At 40.1% G+C, this 24,669-nt stretch overlaps 2 protein-coding genes across 2 annotated transcripts in view; both read right to left on the bottom strand.

Moving 5' to 3' along the window:
- Positions 1–2,112: 2,112 nt before the first annotated feature.
- On the bottom strand, positions 2,113–10,780 carry BCAS2 (breast carcinoma amplified sequence 2). The gene is made up of 7 exons (XM_006763036.2): positions 10,638–10,780; positions 10,438–10,530; positions 7,365–7,435; positions 5,717–5,878; positions 4,336–4,386; positions 3,609–3,689; positions 2,113–2,434 (listed from the first exon to the last, which is right to left on the bottom strand). Exons 1-7 carry the CDS (start codon positions 10,728–10,730, stop codon positions 2,308–2,310), a joined length of 678 nt encoding a protein of 225 aa, XP_006763099.1. The 5' UTR covers positions 10,731–10,780; the 3' UTR covers positions 2,113–2,307.
- Positions 10,781–11,689: 909 nt separating this feature from the next.
- DENND2C (DENN/MADD domain containing 2C) overlaps positions 11,690–24,669 on the bottom strand; it is a 33,379-nt gene continuing 20,399 nt past the window's right edge. Inside the window, 8 exon segments of the mRNA XM_006763144.2 lie at positions 11,690–13,555; positions 15,018–15,104; positions 15,344–15,580; positions 18,926–19,031; positions 19,951–19,992; positions 22,872–23,049; positions 23,522–23,670; positions 24,331–24,471. Coding sequence (XP_006763207.1) covers positions 13,524–13,555; positions 15,018–15,104; positions 15,344–15,580; positions 18,926–19,031; positions 19,951–19,992; positions 22,872–23,049; positions 23,522–23,670; positions 24,331–24,471 — 972 coding nt within the window. The 3' untranslated portion in view covers positions 11,690–13,523.

Genomic DNA, 24,669 nt, shown 5'->3' on the forward strand with positions numbered 1-24,669 from the left:
TTCGGCAGACTAATTTTTTTATTTTGGTTCTATATAGTATTTTTGATGCTGGTTATGAAAACAGTTTGTAACACGTCTTCCTATAAACCATATTTTTTTACCATATTTTCTTAGTATACTCGTCGACGACCGAAAAAGAACATTTTGTGAAAACGTGTATACACGTTTCTGCCGGGGAAGGGGTTAAGTGTTTGTTGCCTATGTTAAATCTCTTCAGAAAAAAGCAATCTGGGCATTTTATCTTGAGGGCCTAAAGTAAGGATAGCTTAGGTTGCAAGTGAGAAAATTTAACTCAAAGTGACTTGCAAAATGAGCAACTTATTGGCAGTGGTAGGTTAACTTGCTATAGTTCATCCAGTATCATACAGATTTTCGTTTTCTCTTAGCTTTGCTGGGGCCAGCCTCAAACTCTACATAGTTATGAACAAGAGAGGATTCTCAGTAGGACCAAATTTTATGAGCAAGATTAATTTTTAAAAAATGCAAAGAATTACCAGTCTTAGTCATTTGTTTACTAGAACCACTGCTTTCTATGTAGTAGTACACCCTAAACTCAGCTCACCAAACTCACCCAGGCCAAGGAAATATGCAAGCTCTCTAAGGTGGTCACTACAGGAGACTGGGATTTACTAGCAAACAGTACAACAAAGGACTCTGAGTACCATGCAGAATCAGGCAGGAGCAAAGATGACCTGAAATCTGGTCTTTCAGTCAAGGAAGGGAAGAATATACAATTTCTTTGGGCTGAGTAGAAGGTGCAGCAAATTGGACTAGGCAATGGTGGAATGAACACTCCATGGGCAATAATAAAATTTCAAAAGATACCCTAGCCTAGCTCCATGGTCAGCAAACTGCGGCTCACAAGCCACATGCGGCTCTTTAGCCCCTTGAGTGTGGCTCTTCCTAAGCCTTAGGAGCACCCTAATTAAATTAATAACAATGTACCTACCTATATAGTTTAAGTTTAAAAAATCTGGCTCTCAAAAGAAATTTCAATTGTTGTACTGTTGGTATTTGGCTGTTGACTAATGAGTTTGCCGACCACTGCCCTAGCTGGTTTGGCTCAGCAGATAGAGCGCTGGTCTGCAGACTGAAGGATCCCAGGTTGATTCTGGTAAAGGGCACATGCATGGGTTGCAGGCTCAATCCCCAGTACGGGGCGTGCAGAAGGCAGTCGATCAATGATTCTCTTACCATTGATATTTCTCTCTCCCTTCTCTGAAATCAATAACCATTTTTTTAAAAAAATCAAAAGACTACATTTGATGCTCAATCTGTCTTTAAAAAAATGTTAAAATTAAAGAAAAATAAGTAGCACTGACTTGTGAAGGCTTTATACATGAAGACTACTTATCCTTTGATATGTTCCAAGTATTTTTCTGAATTGGGCAGGACTCTTACATTTTCAAATTCCTCATGAGTAGAGTGGGTAAGAATACAACTCTGGTGCTAGACTGGGGTTCAAAACCTGGATGGCACTTTCTGGCTATAAAACTTTGGCAAGTTACATCAGCACCTATTACAAGTCTGTGTGTGGGAACAATAGTACCTACTGTCTGTTTTTGAGGACCAAGTAATTATTTTATTCGTGTAAGTTTAGTTCATCTGTCTAAAGCACTTAGAACAATGCTCAGTACATATTCAGCTTTATGTAACTGTTACCTATGGGAAGGAAAACAGATGACATACATGGAGCCACTGTATTTCTTTCTTTTCTTTAAATGTTTTTATTGATTTGAGAAAAGGAAGGAGAGGGAGACAGACCAAAACATCCATCGGCTGCCTCCTATGTGTATCCCGACCTGGGACCGAAGCTGCAACCTAGTCACGTGCCCTGACTGGGAATGGAACCGGCGACCCTTTGGTGCACAGGACAACGCACAGCCACCCGAGCCACACCGGCCAGGGCACCACTGTTTCTTGTCTTGTTTGAATCAAGAATTTGTATAGAACTCTCTTTTTATTTGAAAAATATATAAACCAAGTTTCCTACTTCTTGTACATGTTGAAAACTTTCATTAAAGATCTCTTGGATACAAAATATGGTCCAAGTGGCTCAAAATTAATTCTATGACATATTCTAAAGTCATACTTATTTTGAAAGTCTGAAGATTTTTTTTATGGTAAAAAAATACCAAGCTGAAACTTTTTATTTTGCTAATGTACAGAGGATCACAGTCCACTTTCTATGGTTTCTAAGCACAACTGATGATTTCCGTAAGATGCTGCTGACCTTCACAGAGCAGTGCCCGATCTTCTGTGAAAACCCAACCTGCCTTCCTTCCGACCCACAGAATTAATGTCTCTTCAGAAGTCTTGTCGGATGTTTTCTTTGTTGGCCTCTCCAAGTTGCTGCTTCATTTGAAAGACTTCATTTTCTAATTGTACAATAGTCCTTTCAATCTCATAATTCTTACTGACCAAGGATACCCAACTAGAATAGAAAAATAAAGGAAAATTATTCATTGTAAAATTTCTTTTAGAAGATTTTATCAGATACACATTTTCAGTCAGGGCCGTAACATTAATCTTCACTTTTAACTTTTCTTTTTAATGTTTTTATTGATTTCAGAGAGGAAGGGAAATGGGGAGAGAGAGATAGAAACATCAATGATGAGAGAGAATCATTGATCAGCTGCCTCCTGCACGCTCCCCACTGGGGACTGAGCCCACAATCCGGGCATGTGCCCTGACCAGTAATTGAACTGTGACCTCCAGGCTCACAGGTTGATGCTCAACCACTGAACAACACTGGTCGGGCTGCATTATTTCTTACAACTGCATGTGAATTTATAATTATTTCAAAAGAACTGAAGAGATAAGAAAGAGTGAGGGAAGATAGTATTTTAAGTGATTAACTGAAAAGGAGAGAGGAATAAGGCAGAGTTATTAGTTAAACACAGTGGAGAAATTTCTAGAGTTGATAAGAGAGTTCCAGCGATTCAAGGAGTCTTCCCCTAGAAAAAAATCTCTAAAGACAAACAAAAAAACACACACACACACACGTATGTTTAGGTTATATTAGCTTGGAAAAAATATGAAAAGTTGCCTAATAGATAACATGGAGTACATGAAGGTGGAGAGGAAGGTGAAACAAGGAGAGTACTGTATGTGACAGAGGGAGGGAAGGTAGAAAAACAGGAAAGAAAAAAAGAGAAAAAAAGAAAAAATACAAAAATTCACAATTATATTTAGGAATCTATGTATATAAAGAACAACATTCAAAAAAGAAAATATATAAACAAAGGATAAAATGGACTAAGACACCAATTATCAAGAAAGTACTAAAACTCCCTTCTGAAAGCTAAAAAATAGGCAATTTTTCCCCCTTTAAAAACAGGTAGAACTGCGTTCAGAGAAGAAACACTGCACTGAAAACAGGGCACTCTAGGAACAGAATCAATTAGCAGCGGCTCAGGCTTTGGTTTAACTCTTCCATTGTCTTCTAAGCCCATGCTTCAGGAGGAGGCAAGGCAGTATTCAGGAGACAGCACTGCTTTGACACCTGTGACATCCATCCCATTGGAATACTGTTTGAATCAGACTATTGAATCTTGATCTTAAATTTGCTAAGCAATTTAATACATGATGGAATTGGAGGTACTCACTTTGACTCCATTTCTCTTAATTTAGATCCAGCTGTGAGTTGCATGTTCTTTCGCTGCCAGTTTAAATCTTGAATATGTTTCCTGTAAAAAAAAATTACTTATAAAACCCATCTACATTTTAACATTTTCTGTTGACTAAAGTCAACAGAAAATATCTATAGTCAATGTAATACATCTTTAATTCCTTGAGAGAAGATACATGAAATCATACTCATTCCAGATATTAACTTTCCTCTAATCATTTTTCAATTCAATTTCATATAACACGCCTATTGTGAAAAAACTGAGCACACACACATATGCAGGCTAGAAACTGAAAGCCCTCCTCCCACGTGCTTCTCCTCCTCCCCGGGGACTGCTGGTTCGTTTTTGGTAGATGTCCTTCGGACTCTTTCCTATGTGTAGAGATTAATTTGTTTGTGGGTTGTTGTTTTTTTACATAAATCAGAATATGCAGGTTATTCTGCAACTTTCCCCCCTTCTAAAAGATCATTTTTCAATGTCTGCAGACTTGTAAATTCAAAGTGACCTGGTAGAGATGTTTTCAGACCTCAGGTCTCTTTCTCCTCCACTCAGGTGGGGCACACCCAATACTGGATGCCGGACAAAGAGCAGATCATCAATAGCTTACTCTCATATGACTATAATCCATTGGTTCCTTTTTCTTTTCACTCTATTAATTAGGGGGTTCAGCTAAACTTTATTCTGAAATGAGGAAACATTTTACCTTAACTTCTGGAGCTCTTTCTGTGCATGTTCAATCATATGAACTAGATTTCTAAAGAAGAAAATGAGGAAAATCAGATTAAAGTACATTAAAATCTAATAGAACCAATTAAAAGTGATCTAGCTGACACAGGGTCATATTTTTCTGCTTAAAAATAGTTAATATTGCCCTAGCTGGTTTGACTCAGTGCATAGGGCGTTGGCCTGCAGACTGAAGGATCCCAGGTTCTATTCTGATCATGCCCAGGTTGTGGGCACTTTGTTTCTGGTGTTCTTTATTCAGTCAATTCTTATTTTTGCAGATTCTATATTAATGAATTTTCCTACCCAATCAGATTCATTTGTAACCTCAAAATCAATACTTGCAATGTTCTGGATCATTCGGCAGACATTCTCAGAGCAGTGAAAATCTGAGCAGTGGACGCACATGTTCCCAGCTGAAGTGGAGTAAGAGGACGCTCTGCCTGCCTTTGTCAGGTCTCATACAGAGATGACTGAAGGATGGAGCCTAATGTCCAACTCTGACAAGTTACTCAATACTTCTGAACTTTGTTTTCTCTTTTAAAAAGAAAATAGAACCTGCCAGGATGAGTTATTTATATGTACATGTATATGTATTTTCCCCAGGAGAAATGTTACACTATTTGCTTATTCAGTATTTAAGACCACTTTTATAGAACATAACATGAAACCAACAAGAATCAACTATATAAGTAATTCCCGTTAAGAATTACATTCTAGCCAAAACCGGTTTGGCTCAGTGGATAGAGCATCGGCCTGCGGACTGAAAGGTCCCAGGTTCGATTCCGGCCAAGGGCATGTACCTGGGTTGCGGGCACATCCCCAGTGGGAGATGTGCAGGAGGCAGCTGATCGATGTTTCTAGCTCTCTATCCCTCTCCCTTCCTCTCTGTGAAAAATCAATAAAATATATATTAAAAAAAAAAAAAGAATTACATTCTACTAAGTTGTGATTTGTAAATCAGACCTCAGAATTCATTTTATTATATTATACAATAAACGTGATAGTTAGATTTATGTTTGGATGTTTTTTTGATAGTTAGGTTTATGTACACAAACTCTGAGGTGGGTCTCAGATGGATGTGAAAGAGAAACACTGATTGGTTGTCTCCTGCATGCGCCCTGACCAGGACCAGGGATCGAGTCTACAATCGAGGTACTTGCCCCAATAGAATCAAATCCATAACCGTCCAGTCCCAAGGCTGTCACTGTAACCACTGAGCAACTGACTTGGGCTCAGCTCTACTATTTTTATCCCAGTTCCTCTATCCTACTTCCTACATTAAAAACACACACACACACACAAACCCCGAAGCTGTGGGTGGAATGGGTTTTTTTAAAAAACAACAAGCAATTTCTTACTCATTATATACTTTCCAGGCATTGCATCCATGTTGTGACATTAGTTCCAGATTCTCAATTCGAACGGCTTGATGCTCTAACTGGGCCATAGAATTGTTTACACACTCTTGCCATGCAGTTATGTCATTTTTCTGACCCGAGGAAGGGGCTGGAAGTTCATATCTGAAATTAAACAACAATATAACTACATAGTCCCCCAAACCTTTTCTCTTCCCAACAGAATGCGTCATGGGCCTAAGCACACTATAAAAACTACAGAAGACTGAAGATAAGATGCAGACTTTACAATAACAAAAAACCTATTTACCCTAACAAGCAATCAATTTACAAAGAGGAGTTAGCAATACTACATACATCTACAAAAAATTGTTCCCATCAATGTGAAAAGATTCATTATCTATGGTACACTCATATAAAGGACTGCTATGTTAGATATTAAATGATGTTACTGACGAACACTTAAAACATTAAGATGTTTGTAATGTAGTAAGGGAAAAAAGTAGGACACAAAAAACCATGCTATCATTTTTGTAAAACACACCTATGATCTATCCACCTTTGCACCCACATACCCACACCCCTCTAGAGAAAAATATTGGACCTCACGCTATTCTCTTCACACTGCCCAGTCTTTTAACACTGCCAATAGAGCCAGCAAATACTCTTCATAAATCTGTTTACTACTAATGAGTTACTACAAACGAAGTTTTCATTTCCATTTTAATATTATTACTAGATACTGTGTAAAAACTGCCATTATTCTTAAAAAACTGAGAGAAATCCAATTGGGATCAAGAGGCAATAAACCATTTTGTTTTTAAAAACAAAAACAAACACCTTAGGGGGAAAAAAGGAAAAAATAAACTACACTTTATAAATGTAGCATTTTTCAAACCTCTGACTACAACCTAGGGCAGTGATGGTGAACCTTTTGAGCTCGGCGTGTCAGCATTTTGAAAAACCCTAACTTAACTCTGGTGCCGTGTCACGTAGAGAAATTTTTTGATATTTTCAGCCATAGTAAAACAAAGATGTATATTTTTGATATTTATTTTATATATTTAAACGCCATTTAACAAAGAAAAATCAACCAAAAAAATGAGTTGGTGTGTCACCTCTGACACGCGTGTCATAGGTTCGCCATCACTGGCCTAGAGTAAGAAATATTTTACACTGTGACCCACTACACAAAGCAATGCTTACCTGTAGATACAACGCATTCTGACATTTTCTATCCTACTCCTTTACCAAGTGCTGTGGTGCCTCACTACATTTACTTCTCAGCCTACTGCTTACGGGTCATTACAAGTTGGTTGGAGCATCTTCCCATACACCAGAAGGTGGTCAGGGCACACACCTGGATGGTGGGTTCCATCCCTGGTTGGGGTGCGTACGGGAAGCAACCGATCAATGTTCCTTTCTCGCTCTCAAATCAATAAAACATATCCTTGGGTGAGGATGAAAAAAGGAACATCTTCGAACATGAACACAGGATTACATGAACTACTACTATATGAAAACACAAACACATAAGCAGACAAGGATTTTCCCCTTCCAATATTTGTTTTAACATGGCTGCAGTAGTTTTACAAAAAAATTAAGATTAAAGAATGATTTGAGCCCAGCTGACTCCAGAAATAGGACTTACCGTTTCATACTGAGCAATTCAATTGGTTGTCGAGCAGCCAGTCTTTCAAATTCATTTCTCATTATGTCTGTCTGATGTGGAAATTAGAGAAAGAATTGTTTCCAAAATCATATCAACAAGTTAAAATTAACAACCACCAAACAAATAATGAATCTAACCTACTAAAATGCTTATATTTTATATGACCCATGATAAGTGATCATCACCCTTCTCACGAGTCTTCTCGGGGTTAAATGCTCTCTAGGATCTGGAGAACAGGCACACACTTCGTATGTGAAGGGTCTGGGCGGACAGGACTGATTATCTTAGTAAGTGATTCTCAATCCTAGTAGTAGGCTAGAATCAGCTGGGAGCTTTGAAAACAATTCCAATCTCAGCCACACCCCTAACTGTTGCCCCAGTCCAGTGGTCGGGCCACTGCCCCAGTCCATTTAATTGTCCTGAAGTGGAGACTGGACACAATTATAATATTTGTTTTTAATTCACCAGTCAATTGTAAACTAAAGCCAGTGTCGAGAATCATGGATCTAAGTATTCATTGGGGGTGAGGAATAGAGGGCTTGGGCATAAAATGATTTGCTGTAAGGCTATGAACCTAAGGCTATAGTTTCTTTTTTGGTCCTGACTGCTATTTTTTTTAATTGCTAAAAGTATTACAAAGGGTAGCTGCTATTTTTACACTTTACTCTTTACCAAGAATGAAGGGGGAATGGGCAAAAAACCAAAAAAAAAAACCCCAAACACCAAAAAAAACAAAAAACAAAACTGGTTTCTACTATCTGGTCTCTGGTCCTTAACAATCCCCTGGCCGCCCCTACCCCCCAATGTCTTATGTCCATTGGTTATGCTCTGACTGCTATTTTTACACTTTATTCTTTACCAAGAATGAAGGGGGGAATGGGCAAAAAAACAAACAAACAAACAAAAAAACCAAAAAAATCAAAAAACAAAACTGGTTTCTACTATCTGGTCTAACAATTTCCCCCAAAATTGTGGTATAACTCTGTTTCTTTGGGTCCAATGTTTTGATCAATATCCTATTCCATTTGTTCTGCACATTTCCAGCCCTGAATATAAAGAACTGCATAAGTGAAATATTTAGTTATCCCATGTAATTTCATTTTTGAAAGTTGCAACTTTCTCAACAATTAGGCCTAAGGGGGGGGTAAAAAAAAAAAAAGGCTTTCAGAAGCCTACATTCCTGGTTTACAAGTTTTGCATTAAGCATTTCTTATTGGAGAAAATAAGAAATGTTTTTTTTGACTACTGCTGTTACACAAAGCTCTAAGAAAATAGTTACCTAGTTTCCTGCAGAAAACCAGGGTATTCTAGCTAGAGAATATGCAGTGACAGACAAGGATAACAACCAACAATTAGATAAGAGAGAAGCTGTAAAAATGAAGCAAGCCATCTTGAGCCATTAATGTAGGAACTCTTACCTACTTCACATGTCCAGTAAAGTGAGAGATCTGGAGTTTGAACTCAGCTCGCTGCAAAGACTGAGCCAAATCTCGTGGAGCTAATTTATGAAAAAACACTAGGCACGTCTGGCACCAGTAAGCATTCACTGAATAAAACTGCCTTAGAAGCTCTTTAAATATATAGGTGCCTATTGTGTACCAGGCAGGCTTCTAAGTAATAAAGATGTGGTGGTGAAGAAGACATAACTACTTTAATTCTTTGTATAGCTTTATCAACAATCTAATATTTTCTGACTTATTTGCCTGTCCTCACACTCTAGAATGTAACCTCCATGGGTATGGACCTAACCTATCCTGTGCCCTTTACTTGGCACAGAAAAGACCTTCACGAACAGTTGTTAAATGAATTAACAAAGGGCAGTTTCAAAGCCAGTTTGAGGAGTGGTGAAGGTCTTTGAGAAAATTAGCCTAAGCTGCAGTTTTCCCATCTAAAAAATTTGGGATAGTAAACATAATTATATAGTTCACAGGCTATTTTTAGGACAGAGAGTGAGCCCAGTACACTACCGGCTCCTATTATTAAAAAGGATTAAATAATCAGAATACTAATTAAGATAGAAAGCATGTTGTATTTTAGAAAGCTAAAAAAACTAGTTCGAGTATTTATAAGTTTGTAATTGAATGCAATCTCTGAAACTTTCAAAAATCAATCTACTAAGAAAGCATTACTGTACTTAATTCTCGACGTGGTACTATCTATATTTGGATAACAATATTTAGAAAAAGCATGGGAAAATAGCGTATCATGGGAAAATCTCCTACTTAAAACAGTATTTTTTTCATGTTACTTCAACATAAATACTGCATTTTAATGACAGAATTCTTTCATAAACGGTTACCTATCACGGGGAAAACCCCAAACATGTATGTATTAAAATGCTTAACAGAATCCATTAACTTAAAAATAATATTTTACATTTAATTTCGCTCATTAGACCCTAAATATCTTGGGTGTACAGACAAAACATGTAACTGGTATATTTGGCAGATATGGTTGGTCCCCTCATTCACGTTCTGTAAACACCTAGGCTTTATACAGAGGCTACTCCCATCGAGGGGTTCTCCGGCGCTTAGGGCATTCGGCTGATCTATACTGAAAAACCCCACATCACTTAGAGTGGACCTCAGAGCGTAGAGGACCCGCTGAGAAGTAACACAAGGAATCTAGCTCAGAAACACGTACACACTAATTTTTGGATTGTTAGGTAATTTTCAGAGCTTCAGAAAGTCTGTGGGACTCAGAATAACAACCCTAGAGCAGAAGGCTTATCTAGCTGTTTTTATAAAAATTGTTTTTTAAAATCCTCACCTGAGGATAGTTTCCCACTGATTTTTCAGGAAGTGTGGAAGTGAGGAAAAGACAGAGAGAAGCATCGATGTGAGGGAAACACATCGGTTGGTTGCCCATTGAGCCAACCCGGTTAGGGCCTATCTAGCTGTTTTCAATGGCCTGGTAATATCTACGCAAGTCAAGCAAGCAATCCTTAAAAGCCGGAATTTACAATTCACTTGAACGTGGTAAGGTTCTCCACCCAAACTAAAGGTTCGCGGGAATCCTGATTCCTATGCCGGGCTCAAGACATCACACTTACCTCAAAAGCAGAATAATCCGGGGCTGTCAGGTAGCTCAGGTAGTTCTTAGTAGGTCGGTATCTGCGAGTTTCCTCCTCCACCAGTGCCGCAGCCTGAGAACGAGAATGGGGGCCAGTGTCGGGGCAGCAAATTATACGCGGCTGCTTCCAGCTCCAAGGGCCAGCGAGCGCGAGTCTCCTGCAGGGACACCCACACTCACCGCTTCCCGCACTCCGGGCGCTTCATAACCTTGGTCAAAATACGGCAGCGCATCCACCACAGCCTCTCCTGCCACCAGGCCCGTGCCCGCCATCCTGAGGTTCACCTGCGTTTTCTGAAACTGCGCAGGCTCAAGCCTGTTTCAATACGCCTGCGCCCGCCGCCCACAATGTACGTCACGTGCGCATGCTCAGTTGTTAATTCTGAAGGCGCGCTCTGCCCTGTTGTTTTGTTTTGGCCGGATGTCACGTCAAGTCATTGCCCATTCGGTGGACGGTCTCGATTTCCTGTCCCACTTTTATGCTTCCGTCTGGCAGCAGCTTGTGGAGGTGTGAGACCGTTGCTCTCCTCCAGAACGCGCTCTGAGAGGGGATCCTTTAACACTTCTGTGTGGGATTGGCTGCAGGACTTGGCGGGGGGAGAGAAACCGGTTCCCCCCCTCGGCTTACTCCTCTAACCTTCCACCTCCCCTTAGGCTCCTCTCCTCTTGCCCTTCCATGCTGTACTCCCACCCTTCGTGCTCGGCGCCCTAAGATGCTGCGCTTTGGATAAGTGCAGTTTTTTTCACAGATTCTAGAAGTGGGCACAGTCCCCAGCTTTAATGATCTGCCTACCAAAAGGAACCTGATCTACACCAGGGCGAGATTGGTAACTGCTTACCAACCCCAACTTTTAAAAATCCTGTCATTTTGCCTTCAGGGCGTTTGTAAAATCCAATCATTTTGTTGTTAGGGCACACGGTAATAGAATATATCCTGCCCTGTGTGCAGTCTAAATCCAAGCTTTTTGTCTGCCAAGTGCCTGAAAATGTTGGCCACGGTAATTAAGCCTGGTTAGTCTAGGGTTAATTCAGACCGTCATTTATGCAGTGGATTGATTTTTATATCCTGCAACTTTGTTCATTTATTGTTTCTAACAGTTTTTTGGTGTAGTCTTTAGGGTTTTCTCTATATAGAATCATACCTGAAAAAGTGACACCGGATTACCTTTTAACCTGTTAGATAAATGTGCTAGCTATAGATTTAGTGAAATAAAAGATCTTTACATTTCAAGCAATTTTACTTAAAATTCTCCAAGAGACCCATGGAATTTTTGTATTTATTCATTAGAAGAACTGTAAACAACATTTTATACACATCTTGAACAATTCTTTTACAAACATGTCCAGAATTAATAAAACTTTACAAAAACAAAACAAAATAAAACAGACCTAAGTAAAGGAAGCAGCTCCAGCTTACAGGGATAAAATATGACCCTCATCCCCAAAGCAAAGATCTCACAGAGGGATGGCCAGGATCCACCACAATAATACCTCCTGCCCCCATTTTATAAACAATTCCCAGTTACTGATTGTTCCCTCGGGTTGGATTGTCCAAATGGAGACCAAATGGAGAGATATCTGGTAAAAGACCCACTGGGGTAAGCTGCTTAATAAACATTTTTAAAAAGACATGGGCTCAGTTCTACTTGCTGGACCCACATCTATAGTAATTATGTAGCACCGGTTACGTGGTGTCTGCTTCAGTTCATCCATGCACACCTGAATGGATGAACTGACAATACTGTACATGTCAATAAACTATATCCTCATATACCTTGTAAGGTTTTGTTAAGCTTGAATAAATATTTTTATGCCAGTTAAAACCATCATCAGGAGTTGAAGAAAACTGACATTTGCTGTAACACCAAAGAAAACGGCACCATCACTGACAAGTTCCTCTTTTCAATCACTAACTTCGGCTTTAGACCTTAAAGGTTAGGGTGATTATGTGGTGTCGTCCCAGGAAATGTTCATCTTCATGACTCCAATTAGAGCAAAAATTCCAACAATCCTAGGAGAACTGAAAAGAGTGTCATCTAGACAGCTCTAGTTTGAAGTCCCTTATCCTCAGAGCTGAGTTGGCTCTGGTACACTTCAGCTTATAAGAGAACTTTTCAATAGCTACAATCCCATAGAGCTCAAATGTCCATCTCAGGACCAACCAGCTTTATCTGTGTTCACCAATGAACAGTTTTGGCTTCAGTCTTGGTTCTATTGTGTAACTTTGGGCAAGTTATTTAACTCCTTTGAATTCCCGTTTCTTCACTAGTAAGATGGAGATGCAAATATCTCAGAAAGTCGATTTGAAGACTAAGATGACATACACACATGTATGACAGTGCATGGCATGGGGTAGACACTAAAAGAGTAAAATAAAATGTAGTTCCCATGCCCTTGGAAGGACATTTCCTATTAGTTGTAATTCCAAAAAGTTTCATGTTGACACATGAGGGACATGCTACTCCAGTGCCACACAGTGTGGGGGAAGAGTTGCAAGATGTCTACTTTTACACGGTACTCAGTAACAGTATTAATAAATAGGGCTTCTAATAAGTGAGACTCCCCTAGACGGAACATTGAACAGAAAACAGCCCATAGGTTTAAAGCTGCCATGTAGTTCAGTGATGAGAATTACATGTTGGAGTGCTAGTGTTAGCCACTTCTGTCATGCCTCCCTAGTACCTTAAACTCAGCACTTCTCTCATTGTGCTCCTCTTTGAACTGCTTTTTAAAAAATGCAACACCAAGTCTTTCCCTGATAAAAGACAAGTGCCTTTATAGCCTAAGCACAAAACACAAAGAATAAGCCCAAGAATCAAGTAGAAAAGGCCACTTAAAAACAACCAGAGGCAGAGTGAAGAGAGCATTGGTTCCAGATGACTCCCGACAGTTCTCCAGTGATTACAAAGCAGCAACAGGAGACTCCTCCTCCAAGACTCTGGCCCGCTCTGGAATCTTTTCAGCTTTCAAGGATTTTGTAGAATACTTCAAGGCATACTGACTCTTGGAAAAATACTTTCTTTGGCACTTTCTGTCCTATTTAGGATGAGAAGTCAGTGGGAGATTTCATTTCTTCTGCAGAAATTTCATTTTACTTCCTACAGGGAGAAAAAAAGTAGAGTGAGCTCTCATTAGTTCATTTTTATTTAATTGTACATTATTTGAGGCAAGGGATTAATAACCTAGTTATTCAGAACAGCTCTGGAGTAAGCTGCTATATCAAGCTAACAGTTGATGTGATTAACTGCTTCCTCCAAGGTCTAATTGTAGAGGCAGAAGAGAACTCAGACATCATCTAATCCAGTGGTTTTCAACCCTGCCTGTAGGTTAAAATCACTGGCCTGCTCCCCAGAGATTATAATACTGTGGTCAGAGCTGAGAACCACTGATCTAATCTAACCCCATGGTATAAAGATGAAACAACAGCCCACGGCATAATTTGTCCACGATCTCTCAGCTAGTTAAGGACAAGGCCTAATTTTAATTAGGGGTATATATTTCAAAGACAAATGTAAATACCAAAGATTGTAGGTTCTTCATTGTTTTGGGCTAGCACACCACTGTTCTCCTATATCATACTGAAAGCTTAAAAGGTAACTATAATTGAACTATCATAAACTACCATATTTCTTTTTAATAAATATTTTTTTTCTTGATTTCAGAGAGGAAGAGACAGGGGAGAAATGGAAACATCAATGATGAGAGAGAATCATTGATTGGCTGCCTCCTGCACGCCCCACACAGGGCATGTGCCCTGACCGGGAATCGAACCATGATCTCCAGGTTCATAGGTCGACATGCAACCACTGAAGCATGCCGGCCAGGCCCATGTTTCTTTCTTTTTTCTTTTCTTTTTAATATATTTTTAATTGATTTTCTACAGAGAGGAAGGGAGAGAAATAGAGAGTTAGAAACATCGATGAGAGAGAAACATCGATCAGCTGCCTCCTGCACATCTCCTACTGGGGATGTGCCCGCAACCCAGGTACATGCCCTTGACCGGAATCGAACCTGGGACCTTTTAGTTCGCAGGCTGACGCTCTATCCACTGAGCCAAACCGGTTTCGGCACCCATGTTTCTTTATGATGTGTAAAATTAGAGACTTGAAGGACAACCTCTGTTGTTTCAGATGTCCTCTAAGCCAGATGTTTTTAAACTGGAGTCCATGATGGACTTTAGGAAGGGTTCATGAACACCCTAAAATTATATGCAAAATGTTTGTATGTTCTAACTATATTTTTCTGGGAAAAAGTCCAGTTTTTATAAGATTCCCCCAGGGAATCTAGAAAAGAGTAATAATCGTGACATGCAAATTCTTACATCCTAAGGGAACATCATCTGAGGAAAACGGTCCCATGGACAACTCTGACGGAGAATCCCAACCTCTGAGAAAGAGACTTCTTTTGGTCCAAAACACTTTGGAATTAGGGGTCATGGTTTCTGGTCAGCCTACTTGGGTTATATCATTGCTCTGATTGTAAAGCTTTTGCAATGAGGCATGCTTATTGCAAAAGCTTTTCTCAGCCTCATTTTTCTAATAGGAAGATACGGCAACTCACCGAGACTCCGCAAAATTTTGTTCACCCCACTGGGTTCAGACTCAGGAATTGTTTCCAAATACTGGAAGGCCCGGACCTCAAACAAACCTACAAGGAAAACTCATGGTGAAATTGTCCAACGCTCAAGATTGAAAACCCATTAAATAAAACTCTGTGTTCACTACTATGTATCGTCATAGTTAAAACAATATTACAAAAAATATTTCCCATAATAAACAACTCAGATTTTGAGCCCTTGTAGCTTTATGCTATTATTTTTTTATATTATTTTCAAACCTTCCAAGTGCTCACTAAATAGGAAGGAAGAACTTCATGAGGAAACCGACCTTTCACCCCACTTTTCCGAAGCTCTCGATCCTGGATGAATCCTGCAAACATCTGAGTTTCCATGAAGAGATCCAGGAAGTGGCGAACGCTGCGGGAGGTGTGAGATTTACGGAATGGCTCCCTTTGGAATACACGCTCCCCACGCTCAGTGACAGTCATGTTCAGAGAGTAATGTCCCACCAGCTCCACGAAAAACCTCACAAATGCTTCGGACACCAGAGAGTTGAGCGTCACATCTGATGCAAAAGGAAAGAGGGGGAAAAAAGAAAAGAAAAAGTCCTGTAAATTTTGTGTTTATGGGAACACTGGGTCTAGTTATGAAACTGATGCCTAGGAAATCATGATTGAAGGAAAATGAACATAGGCATACTCATTCTCAGCGTTCTTGCACTCTCCATGACTTGCAAAAGCAAAGTCATTCTTACCTTCAATTCCTTCCCATACAAACACTCCCATTACATGTTTGATATGCAAAGCTGGGCTTGCACATCGATGATTTCACTGGGACTGCTCATTCTAAGGCCACCAGTGAGAACCAGACAAATTTGCTCTGCTCTTCTATTGTTAGCCTTCTTTAAATTCTATATTGCATTTGTGCTAATCCCCTCCTCAGTCCTCGGGTCTCCCACAACTGTATGCTTTCTTGATTTCCTGATTCCTCTCCTGCCTTTAGACCAATTTTTCTCTTGCATTTCGTTCTTCTTCCTGAGCACGGTCCCTTCCTTAAGCAGCTAATTGGCATACAGATAGATAGAGCTGGCTCTCCACGTTGATAATTCTGAACCTTAGATCTCCATCCCTGGTATTTTACGAAAATTCACCTTCTACATTTTCAGACTCCCTATGGGTGACCATCATTTGGCTGTCCCATTAGCACTTAAATCCCATTTGTCTGAAAGTCACCATATAAGGTCTTTTCAGGAAATTGGTAGAATATGAATTGAATAAATAAATGATACATGTTCTGAACCATATTCATTGTATTTCACCACCAAAATCAGTTTCTCTTTCAACTTTCCCATTTCATATAGCATCATGATTATCCCATAATAAATAATTTATTGAGTGCTTAAGATATGTCAAGCACTGTATTGTGCTTTTACTGATGTAAAAGTACGATGAGGCCCTGACCGGTTTGGCTCAGTGGATAGAGCATCGGCCTGTGGACTGAAAGGTCCCAGGTTCGATTTCAGCCAAGGGCATGTACCTTGCTTGCGGGCACATCCCCAGTAGGAGGTGTGCAAGAGGCAGCTGATCGATGTTTTTCTCCCATCGATGTTCCTAACTCTCTATCGCCCTCTCTTCCTCTCTGTAAAAAATCAATAAAATATATTTTTTAAAAAAAGTACGATGAGGTAGGTATTATTTATTTATGTTTTACAGATGAGGAAACTGAGACTCAAAACAAAGACATTTTCTGGAGTCATCTCGTCTAGTACAGTGAGAAGCTGCCCGACTGCCAAGTCAGGTGATTTTGAACCAGTACCGCATACTATAATGCATTGCCTTCCAGGGTCCAGGCTCAAGCCTCAGATTCACCTTCAACTCCTCCTTTTCCTTTCATATCCAAACAGTACTTTCCCCCTTCACAATGCTTCTAGCTCTTTCCCATGGGCTTTCAAATAGCAACTTCTAAATGTATGTTTCTAGGTTAAATATTTCCTCTGAATCCCAAATACATGTATGTAAAAGTCTACTTGGTATCTCCAGTTGTATGTTTGCTAGGTAGTGGATGTCCAATAGGTATCTCAATATTGAAAACTGAACTTTTAATTACTCATCCAAACCTGCTCCTTCCCTAATGTTCCCCATCAGCAAATAGCCTTAGTGTTCTCATATGTAAAATGACAATTAAATAATGATACAAAGATGAAATAAGATGTAAACTAAGTTCTTAGCACAATGCCTGGAATGGAGTAAGCCACCCTATAATTGTTATTTGCTCATTTATTCAACAAATACTTACTGAGTATTATCAAATACTGTTTAAAAGCACCGGAGATAGAAAATACAGACAGTTGCTGCTCTCATGGAACTTGGATTCTAGCATATCAGCTGATGATAAAAGCCACGATAAAAAACAAGGTCGGGAGGATGACGTGGAGTGGTAAGGGAATGGGGACAATTTTATTTCTTTTTTTTACAAATGATTTAAAAAATTCTCCTTTATAACAGTTTGAATTTTCCAAGTGTTCTATAATTAGAACTTATGTACTTATTTATTTTTATTCCTATTCCTCTAACTCCTCCTCCATGGTGACCATCAGCTTATTCTCAATACCTATTGGTCTGTTTCTGTTTTGTTTATTTGTTTTGTATTTTTATTTACTATTTTTTTAATCCTCACCCAAGGATGTTTTTCCATTGATTTTTAGAGAGAGAGGAAGACAGAGAGAAATATCAATGTGAGAGAAACACATCGATTGGTTGCCTCCTGCTCGTAGCCCTATCAGGGCCCAGGCCGGAGAGGAGCCTGCAACCTGCTCCTTCCCTAATGTTCCCCATCAGCAAATAGCCTTAGTGTTCTCATATGTAAAATGACAATTAAATAATGATACAAAGATGAAATAAGATGTGCCCTTGACCAGAATCAAACCCAGGACCCATCATCTGCAGGCTGATGCTCTAGCCACTGAGCCAAACTGGCTAGGGCTGTTTTGCATTATTAGATTCCACATATAAATGAGATTATACAGTATTTTTCTTTCTCTGTCGGACTTACTTCACTTAGCATAATACTGTCTAGGTCAGTGGTTCTCAACCTTCCTAATGCCGCGACCTTTTAATACAGTTCCTCATGTTGTGGTGACCCCCAATTTCATTGTTACAAACTGAACATAAGGAAAGCATAGTGATTAATCACAAAAACAATATGTAATTATACATGTGTTTTCTGATGGTCTTAGGCGACCCCTGTGAAAGGGTCGTTCAACCCCCAAAGGGTTTGCGACCCACAGGTTGAGAACCACTGCTCTAGGTCCATCTGTGTTGTCACAAATGGCAATGGTATTATTGCTGAGTAATCGTCCATTGTGTATATATACACATCTTCTTTTCCCATTCATTCTACTGATGGACATCTAGGCTGCTTCCATATTTTGCCTTTTACTAGCAATGCTACGGTGATCATAGAAGTGCATATACCTTTTTGAATTAAGTGTTTTTGTTTTCTTCGGATAAATACCCAGAAGTGGAACTGCTAGGTTGTATGGCCACTCTAATTTTAATTTTCTGAGGAACCTCCATAGTGTTTTTCCATAGCAGCCGCACTAATTTACCACCCCCAGGGCAGGACAGTCAGGAACAGCCTCACTGACAAGGTGACACTTGGGCATGGAAGAAAGAGCAGGAAGCAGGGGGCTTTCTGGGGGAAGAGCTTCCGTAAAAGGACCGAGCAAGTGCAAAGGTCCTGAAGTAGAAGGGGAGCTGGCACAGTGAGGGTCAGCGGGAAGCTCATCACAAGCTTTTCAGGGCACAGGCACAATCTCATACTCCCTACCTTGCATGTCCTGGAGCGGGTGCTGACATTCAGTAAATATTTACTGCCTTGACCGCAAGTCCTCAGGCCACCTGTCACATACCTTGTGAGAAATTCTGCTCCTGAGCCAAAATTTCATTTCGTTCTTCCAAAATCTGCGTTAGGGCAGCTTGGAGTTTAGGTGGTAAAATCTCATCCTCGTCAGATACCTTAAGAGAAGAAATTGAAAATGTTCATAAACTTTGAGAGAGAGAGAGAGAGCGCGCGCGCGCGCACTAGTTAGGGCCCTCCAAATGCCACAGTGACTGTATATGTGGTTGAAGAGTCAGTGTGAAGCTTCCTTCCTGCTCTGAGCAGACTCCAAGATGCTTATGGCGTCTACATCTTCACTATATTAAATAATATAATTACCAAATTTTCTGGCACTTTCTATTAAATATCTCTCATCTACAAGTCTTATGCTACATTAGAAAGACCATCCCCAAACAAATGGTGTTTCAAAAGTGATGAGCTAAGGGATTTTGACAAAAATGTCTAGGGAAACATTCTTTCAATCCTGGGTTCAGTGCTCACAAGCCTACATACAGTTTACATATGCTAAGGGCTGCTCTAAGCAGGCATTACCAACTCTCTCTTCCACTTTCATACCCAGAAGAAATGACCACGTCTTTTTTGTCCCTACTGTATACCTTATACAAATTTCTATTACACCATTTCTAAAACTTTATGTGTATGTCTGCACCCGCTCCCCACTGTTAGACTATAAGGCCTAAGGGCTCAAACTGTGTCTTACTCATATTTAGATTCAGAATATCTGGAAATAATCAGTTTTAAATGCTCTATTATGTTTAATTAAATTAGAGGCTTATATGTCAACCCGTCTGGACTTGAAGGGAGAGTTGTCTCTTTTGAGAAGCACCTGTAATCTGTTTCCTCCTTCCTTCTTTGGGATAAACAGCTAAGCCCAAGCCAAACGGTTCAGGTCAACTGTGTATGATCAGCCACAGTGCCGGGTCAAGTATGTGTAGGAACTCAAAGTCGTGCCTGACTCATCTTCTCTAAGTACTTTCACATATTTCCTGTCTAATTATCCCCAAACATTATGTAATCACCTCCTTTGTCACTCACCTCCTGTAAGAACTTGTCCGCACAGAGATCAACTATCAGCACCTATAAAATAAAGGACCCAAGCAAGTTAAACCAGAGACAGTCACAGGAAAATCTGTAGGCACTGCTTGGTAAGAAAGTTGCTAAGAAAGTAGATCTTAAAGGTGTCCATCACAAAGAAAATAAATGTCTAACTATGTAAAATGATGAATGTTACATTTTTGTGGTAATCATTTCACAATATATACATATGTTAAATCATTATGTTGTACACCTTATACTAATACAATGTCATAGGTCAATTATACATCAACGAGAGGCCTGGTGCACAGGATTCGTGCACTGGTGGGGGGTGTGGCCTGTGGGGATTGGCCCGCTGTGGGAGTGCCTCTCATCCAGGTCACCACAGCAGCTATGGACCTGCCCTCTGAGCGGCCGCTCCCACTGTGGTAGCAGCTGCTCATGCCAGTCAGCGGAGTGCACTGACCACCAGGGGGCAGCTCCTGTGTTGAGCATCTGCCCCCTTGTGGTCAGTGTGCATGATAGCAACTGGTCAACTGGTCGTTCTGATCATTCCGCCATTCGGTCTCTGAGCTTTTTTAAAAAAAATATATTTTATTGATTTTTTACAGAGAGGAAGGGAGAGGGATAGAGAGTTAGAAACATCGATGAGAGAGAAACATCGATCAGCTGCCTCCTGCACACTCCCTCCTAGGGATGTGCCTGCAACCAAGGTACATGCCCTTGACCGGAATCGAACCTGGGACTCTTGAGTCCGCAGGCTGACGCTCTATCCATTGAGCCAAACTGGTTATGGCTCGGTCTCTGAGCTTTTATCATATAGGATAAAACTGGGGGGTTGGGGAGGTTAAGCCCTAAAAGGAAAGACCTTTCAGTAAATGGTATTAGGAGAGTTGGCTATTGATATGACAAAAAATAAAACAACACCTACCTCCTAGCATATTAAAAAACACACCAGGTTCCAGGATTCAGAATCAAAAACTAAAGGCATGCCCGGCCAGTTGGCTCAGTGGCTGAGCGTTGACCTATGAACCAGGAGGTCACAGTTTGATTCCCAAACAGGGCACGTGCCCAGGTTGTGGGCTCATTCACAGTGTGGGGCGTGCAGGAGGCAGCCAGTCAATGATTCTCTCTCATTGTCGATGTTTCTCTCTCTCTTTCCTTTCCTCTCTGAAATCAATAAATATATATATATATTTAAAAATTAAAGGCATAAGAATAAAGCTTCCAAAGCTTCCAAGATATAAGTAGAAGGATATCTCCATAAAGTTAATATAAGCAAAAATTTAAGTAGCTCACACATACAAAAAAACTCCTACCATAAAGGAAAAGATTGACAATTCTAACCACATTAAAATTAAGAACATCTGTGCATTAAAAAAATGCTGTTTTGGAGAATGAAAAGGCAAGCCATAAAGGGCTGGTATGTAAAATATAAAATGGCCTCTTAAAAATCAGTGAGGATGAACAATCCAGTAGGGAAGATAGACAATGAATTTATACAAAATGATTTCAAATGGCCAATAAATAGAAAGAGGCTCACCCTCAACAGTAATCAAGGAATGCAAATTAAACCACAATGAGTATACCACTACACACCCACCAGAGAGGCTAAATTACACAAACTAATGATGACAAGTATTACTGGTGAGGAAGTGGAGCAATAGGAACTCTTGTACACTACTGGAGGGAGTTTAGCTTGCCACAACTATTTTGGAAAACAGTATGGACTTTATTTACTAAAGTTAAAGATATGCTTACCCTATAGCCCAGCAACTCCACTTCCAAGTATATACCCATAGAAATGCATGCACATACATATACCCAGGGTTATATACAAAAATATTGACAGCAGCATTATTCATAATAACCCCAAATTGGAAACAACTCAAATATCCAACAATGGTAGGATGGATAAGAAAACTGGCACATTCACACAAAGGAATACTACACACAATAAGAATGATCAAATTACCGTTAAATTCATCAACATGGATGAATCTTACAGACATAATGCCATCAAAAGAAGCCATTCAAAATATATATATTCAATGGGCAGGTCCATTTATATCAAACTTAAAACCAGGCAAAACTGAACTATATTACTTAGGGGTACATGCCTAGATGTAAAACTCTGAAGTAAAAGAAGTACATAAACACCACAGAAGTCAAGACAGTGGTTACTTTCTGTGGGGGTGGGGAAGGGAACAGTGACTGGAAGGAGACATGAGGGGACTTCTGGGAAGAGGGAGGGGAGGCTGGCAGTGTTTCCATTGCTGCAATGTTCCCACTCTATTCAGTGTTAGTTACATAAGCAGCATTGTGATAATTCACTGAGCTGCACATTTTGTTTTGGGCACTCATCTACATGTGTGCTATATTTGAAATAATTTTTAAGTTAACCCAGAGTAGTTTTTATGTTTGACTTAAAAAAAAAAAGACTTGCCCCAGCCAGTTTGGCTCAGTGGATAGAGCATAGGCCTGCAGGCTGAAGGGTCCTGGGTTCGATTCCAGTCAAGGGCACATGCCCGGGTTGCGGGCTCAATCCCCAGTGTGGGGCATGCAGGAGGCAGCTCATCATTGATGTTTCTATCTCTCTCTGCCTCTCCCTTCCTCTCTGAAATCAATAATTAAAAAAAGATCTAACCTTCAAAATAACACAATGAGTCCATAGTTCACTATTGTAAGTAACTATGGCATAGTTACTATGTACCATAGTTACTATGTACCATCTATGTACCATCGATTCAGGTATACTGTAGGATTTTTCTCATTGTAGTAAAAAGATAAAAAATATGATAGCATAATGCATTAAGAATAATTATATATTAATATTAACTAACAACTCCATCACTCTTTAAAGATCACTTGTTTTCACTGTCAGTGCGCCAGTCTTTCCATAGGCACTACTCCCCTCTCACCTCTTCAATGGGCAGGTCCTGGAGCTGTGGTAAGGAGCAAGACAGGATTCCAATAAGGAACGGAGTAGGTGAGCACACGATGTCGATCATAGATGCTGGCAGGACTGGGATGTAGGTATGCTGCCAGGTAAATGGATACAGTGTGGCAACCACAGCATGGCCACATTTGGACAGGGTGCTGGCAAGAGGAGAAAGCAAATGGCATCACATACAGAACATCACATGGAGGGCACTGCAGATGTTATGTTAGAATTACTAACTGATGCCAGTTAGTGAGCATAGATGAACAATTCTGTGATTACCCATTCTTAACCTTTTCTTTAAAATTTTAACTTAATTTACTGAAAGTCTGGAACTTCCAATTTATATTGCTAAAAATTGGTGTGTACATAGAAAAGCAATACCAATTTTTAACCGCTTAAGCAAAAACACATTTAGAAAGGTAAATTAACTGCAATACCCAAAAGTCACCAGTATAGCTTAAGTGCAAATAGGTTTTGGATTATTTACCATTTAGAATTATCCATGTCACTACGGCATTAGGTAACTGATTGAGATCATACAGGTTTTTTTTTAATATGCCCAAATTTTAAAATGGTCAAAATGCATAAAACACCAGTAGGAAGTAACATAATTTACTTATTTCTCACCTTAGGCTGTTGGCCACAAAGATTACCCTTCGCTCCAAAAGGAGAGACGCACAGACCCGAATGAGATGACACACGCTCAGGCACTTAAAGAGACATGCAAAATCCACATGTTCCAGCCGGGAATCCAGTGGTCGGCAGAGTTCAACGGACTGCAATGCAAGAATCTGAATCAGGGGAGCTGATGCGATGCTAATGACAGGACTAATGGATGCTGTCATTCTTTTACAGGTCAAATTCAAGAAAAGGGCATGCTACAAAGAGTTTGTAAAGCTGCCTAGTCTAATCCCAAGACTGAACACCTTTGTAATTTTGTAAATTTCTGGTAAAATCCTTTCTCTCACTGACAATCTATATAATAAAAGGCCTGTGGTTGTGATGCCATTACGGTCACCAGGAGGTGCATGGAGCACCTCTTGTGGGCCAAGAGTCTCGGGGTTCATGCAGGGCTGGCGAGGCTTGTGTGGTGGAGGCGGGACCCATGTTTCGCGCAGGGGGGGTTTGTGGTCCTGCGGGTCGTGCAGGGTGGGTCTGGGGTTCTGCCAGCGCAGCAGGTCTGGTCTCATGCGATTTTGCGTGCTTGGGCCTCTAGTAGTATTATAATCTTCATTTATCACAATTTATTGTAATGACTGAAATTGTCATTGCGAAGCAGCTCAACTGGATATTTCTCTGGTGCTTTGTGAGACTAAAACATTCTGTACTGTTTACGGAGAAGGGAAAACTATGCCCCGAGGCTTCTGGAAACTGCCTCCTACCGTCAGGCCTGCTTTTTGGCAGCTATCAAACCTTTTCAAAATGAGAAAACTCACCCCATCTCCAGCCCCAGGGAGGTAGCTCTTCACTGTGATGGTGCGTCCAGGGGCTGGAAAAGGAGCTTCCATGACACTTCGCATGAAGGGGTAAACCAGAGCTGGAGACATTTCTCTTCTCTTCTCTACTTCGTCCAAAATCTATACACACACAATATGCTCTTTTATTAGGAACTCAGTCAAAAGACATAATGAATCCTATTAACGAACTGACAAACTTGGCCCCCAAATTTAAAAATAACACCAACAGATTAAAAAAAATAAGCTTCAGCATTATCTGCCTTCATTAAAGGCATTATACCTCTTGGTGGTATCTTTGTATCCCCGAGAAAAGTTATT

This window comes from Myotis davidii, unplaced genomic scaffold, assembly GCF_000327345.1.
Source record: "Myotis davidii unplaced genomic scaffold, ASM32734v1 scaffold217, whole genome shotgun sequence".
Taxonomy (NCBI): Eukaryota; Metazoa; Chordata; class Mammalia; order Chiroptera; family Vespertilionidae; genus Myotis; species Myotis davidii.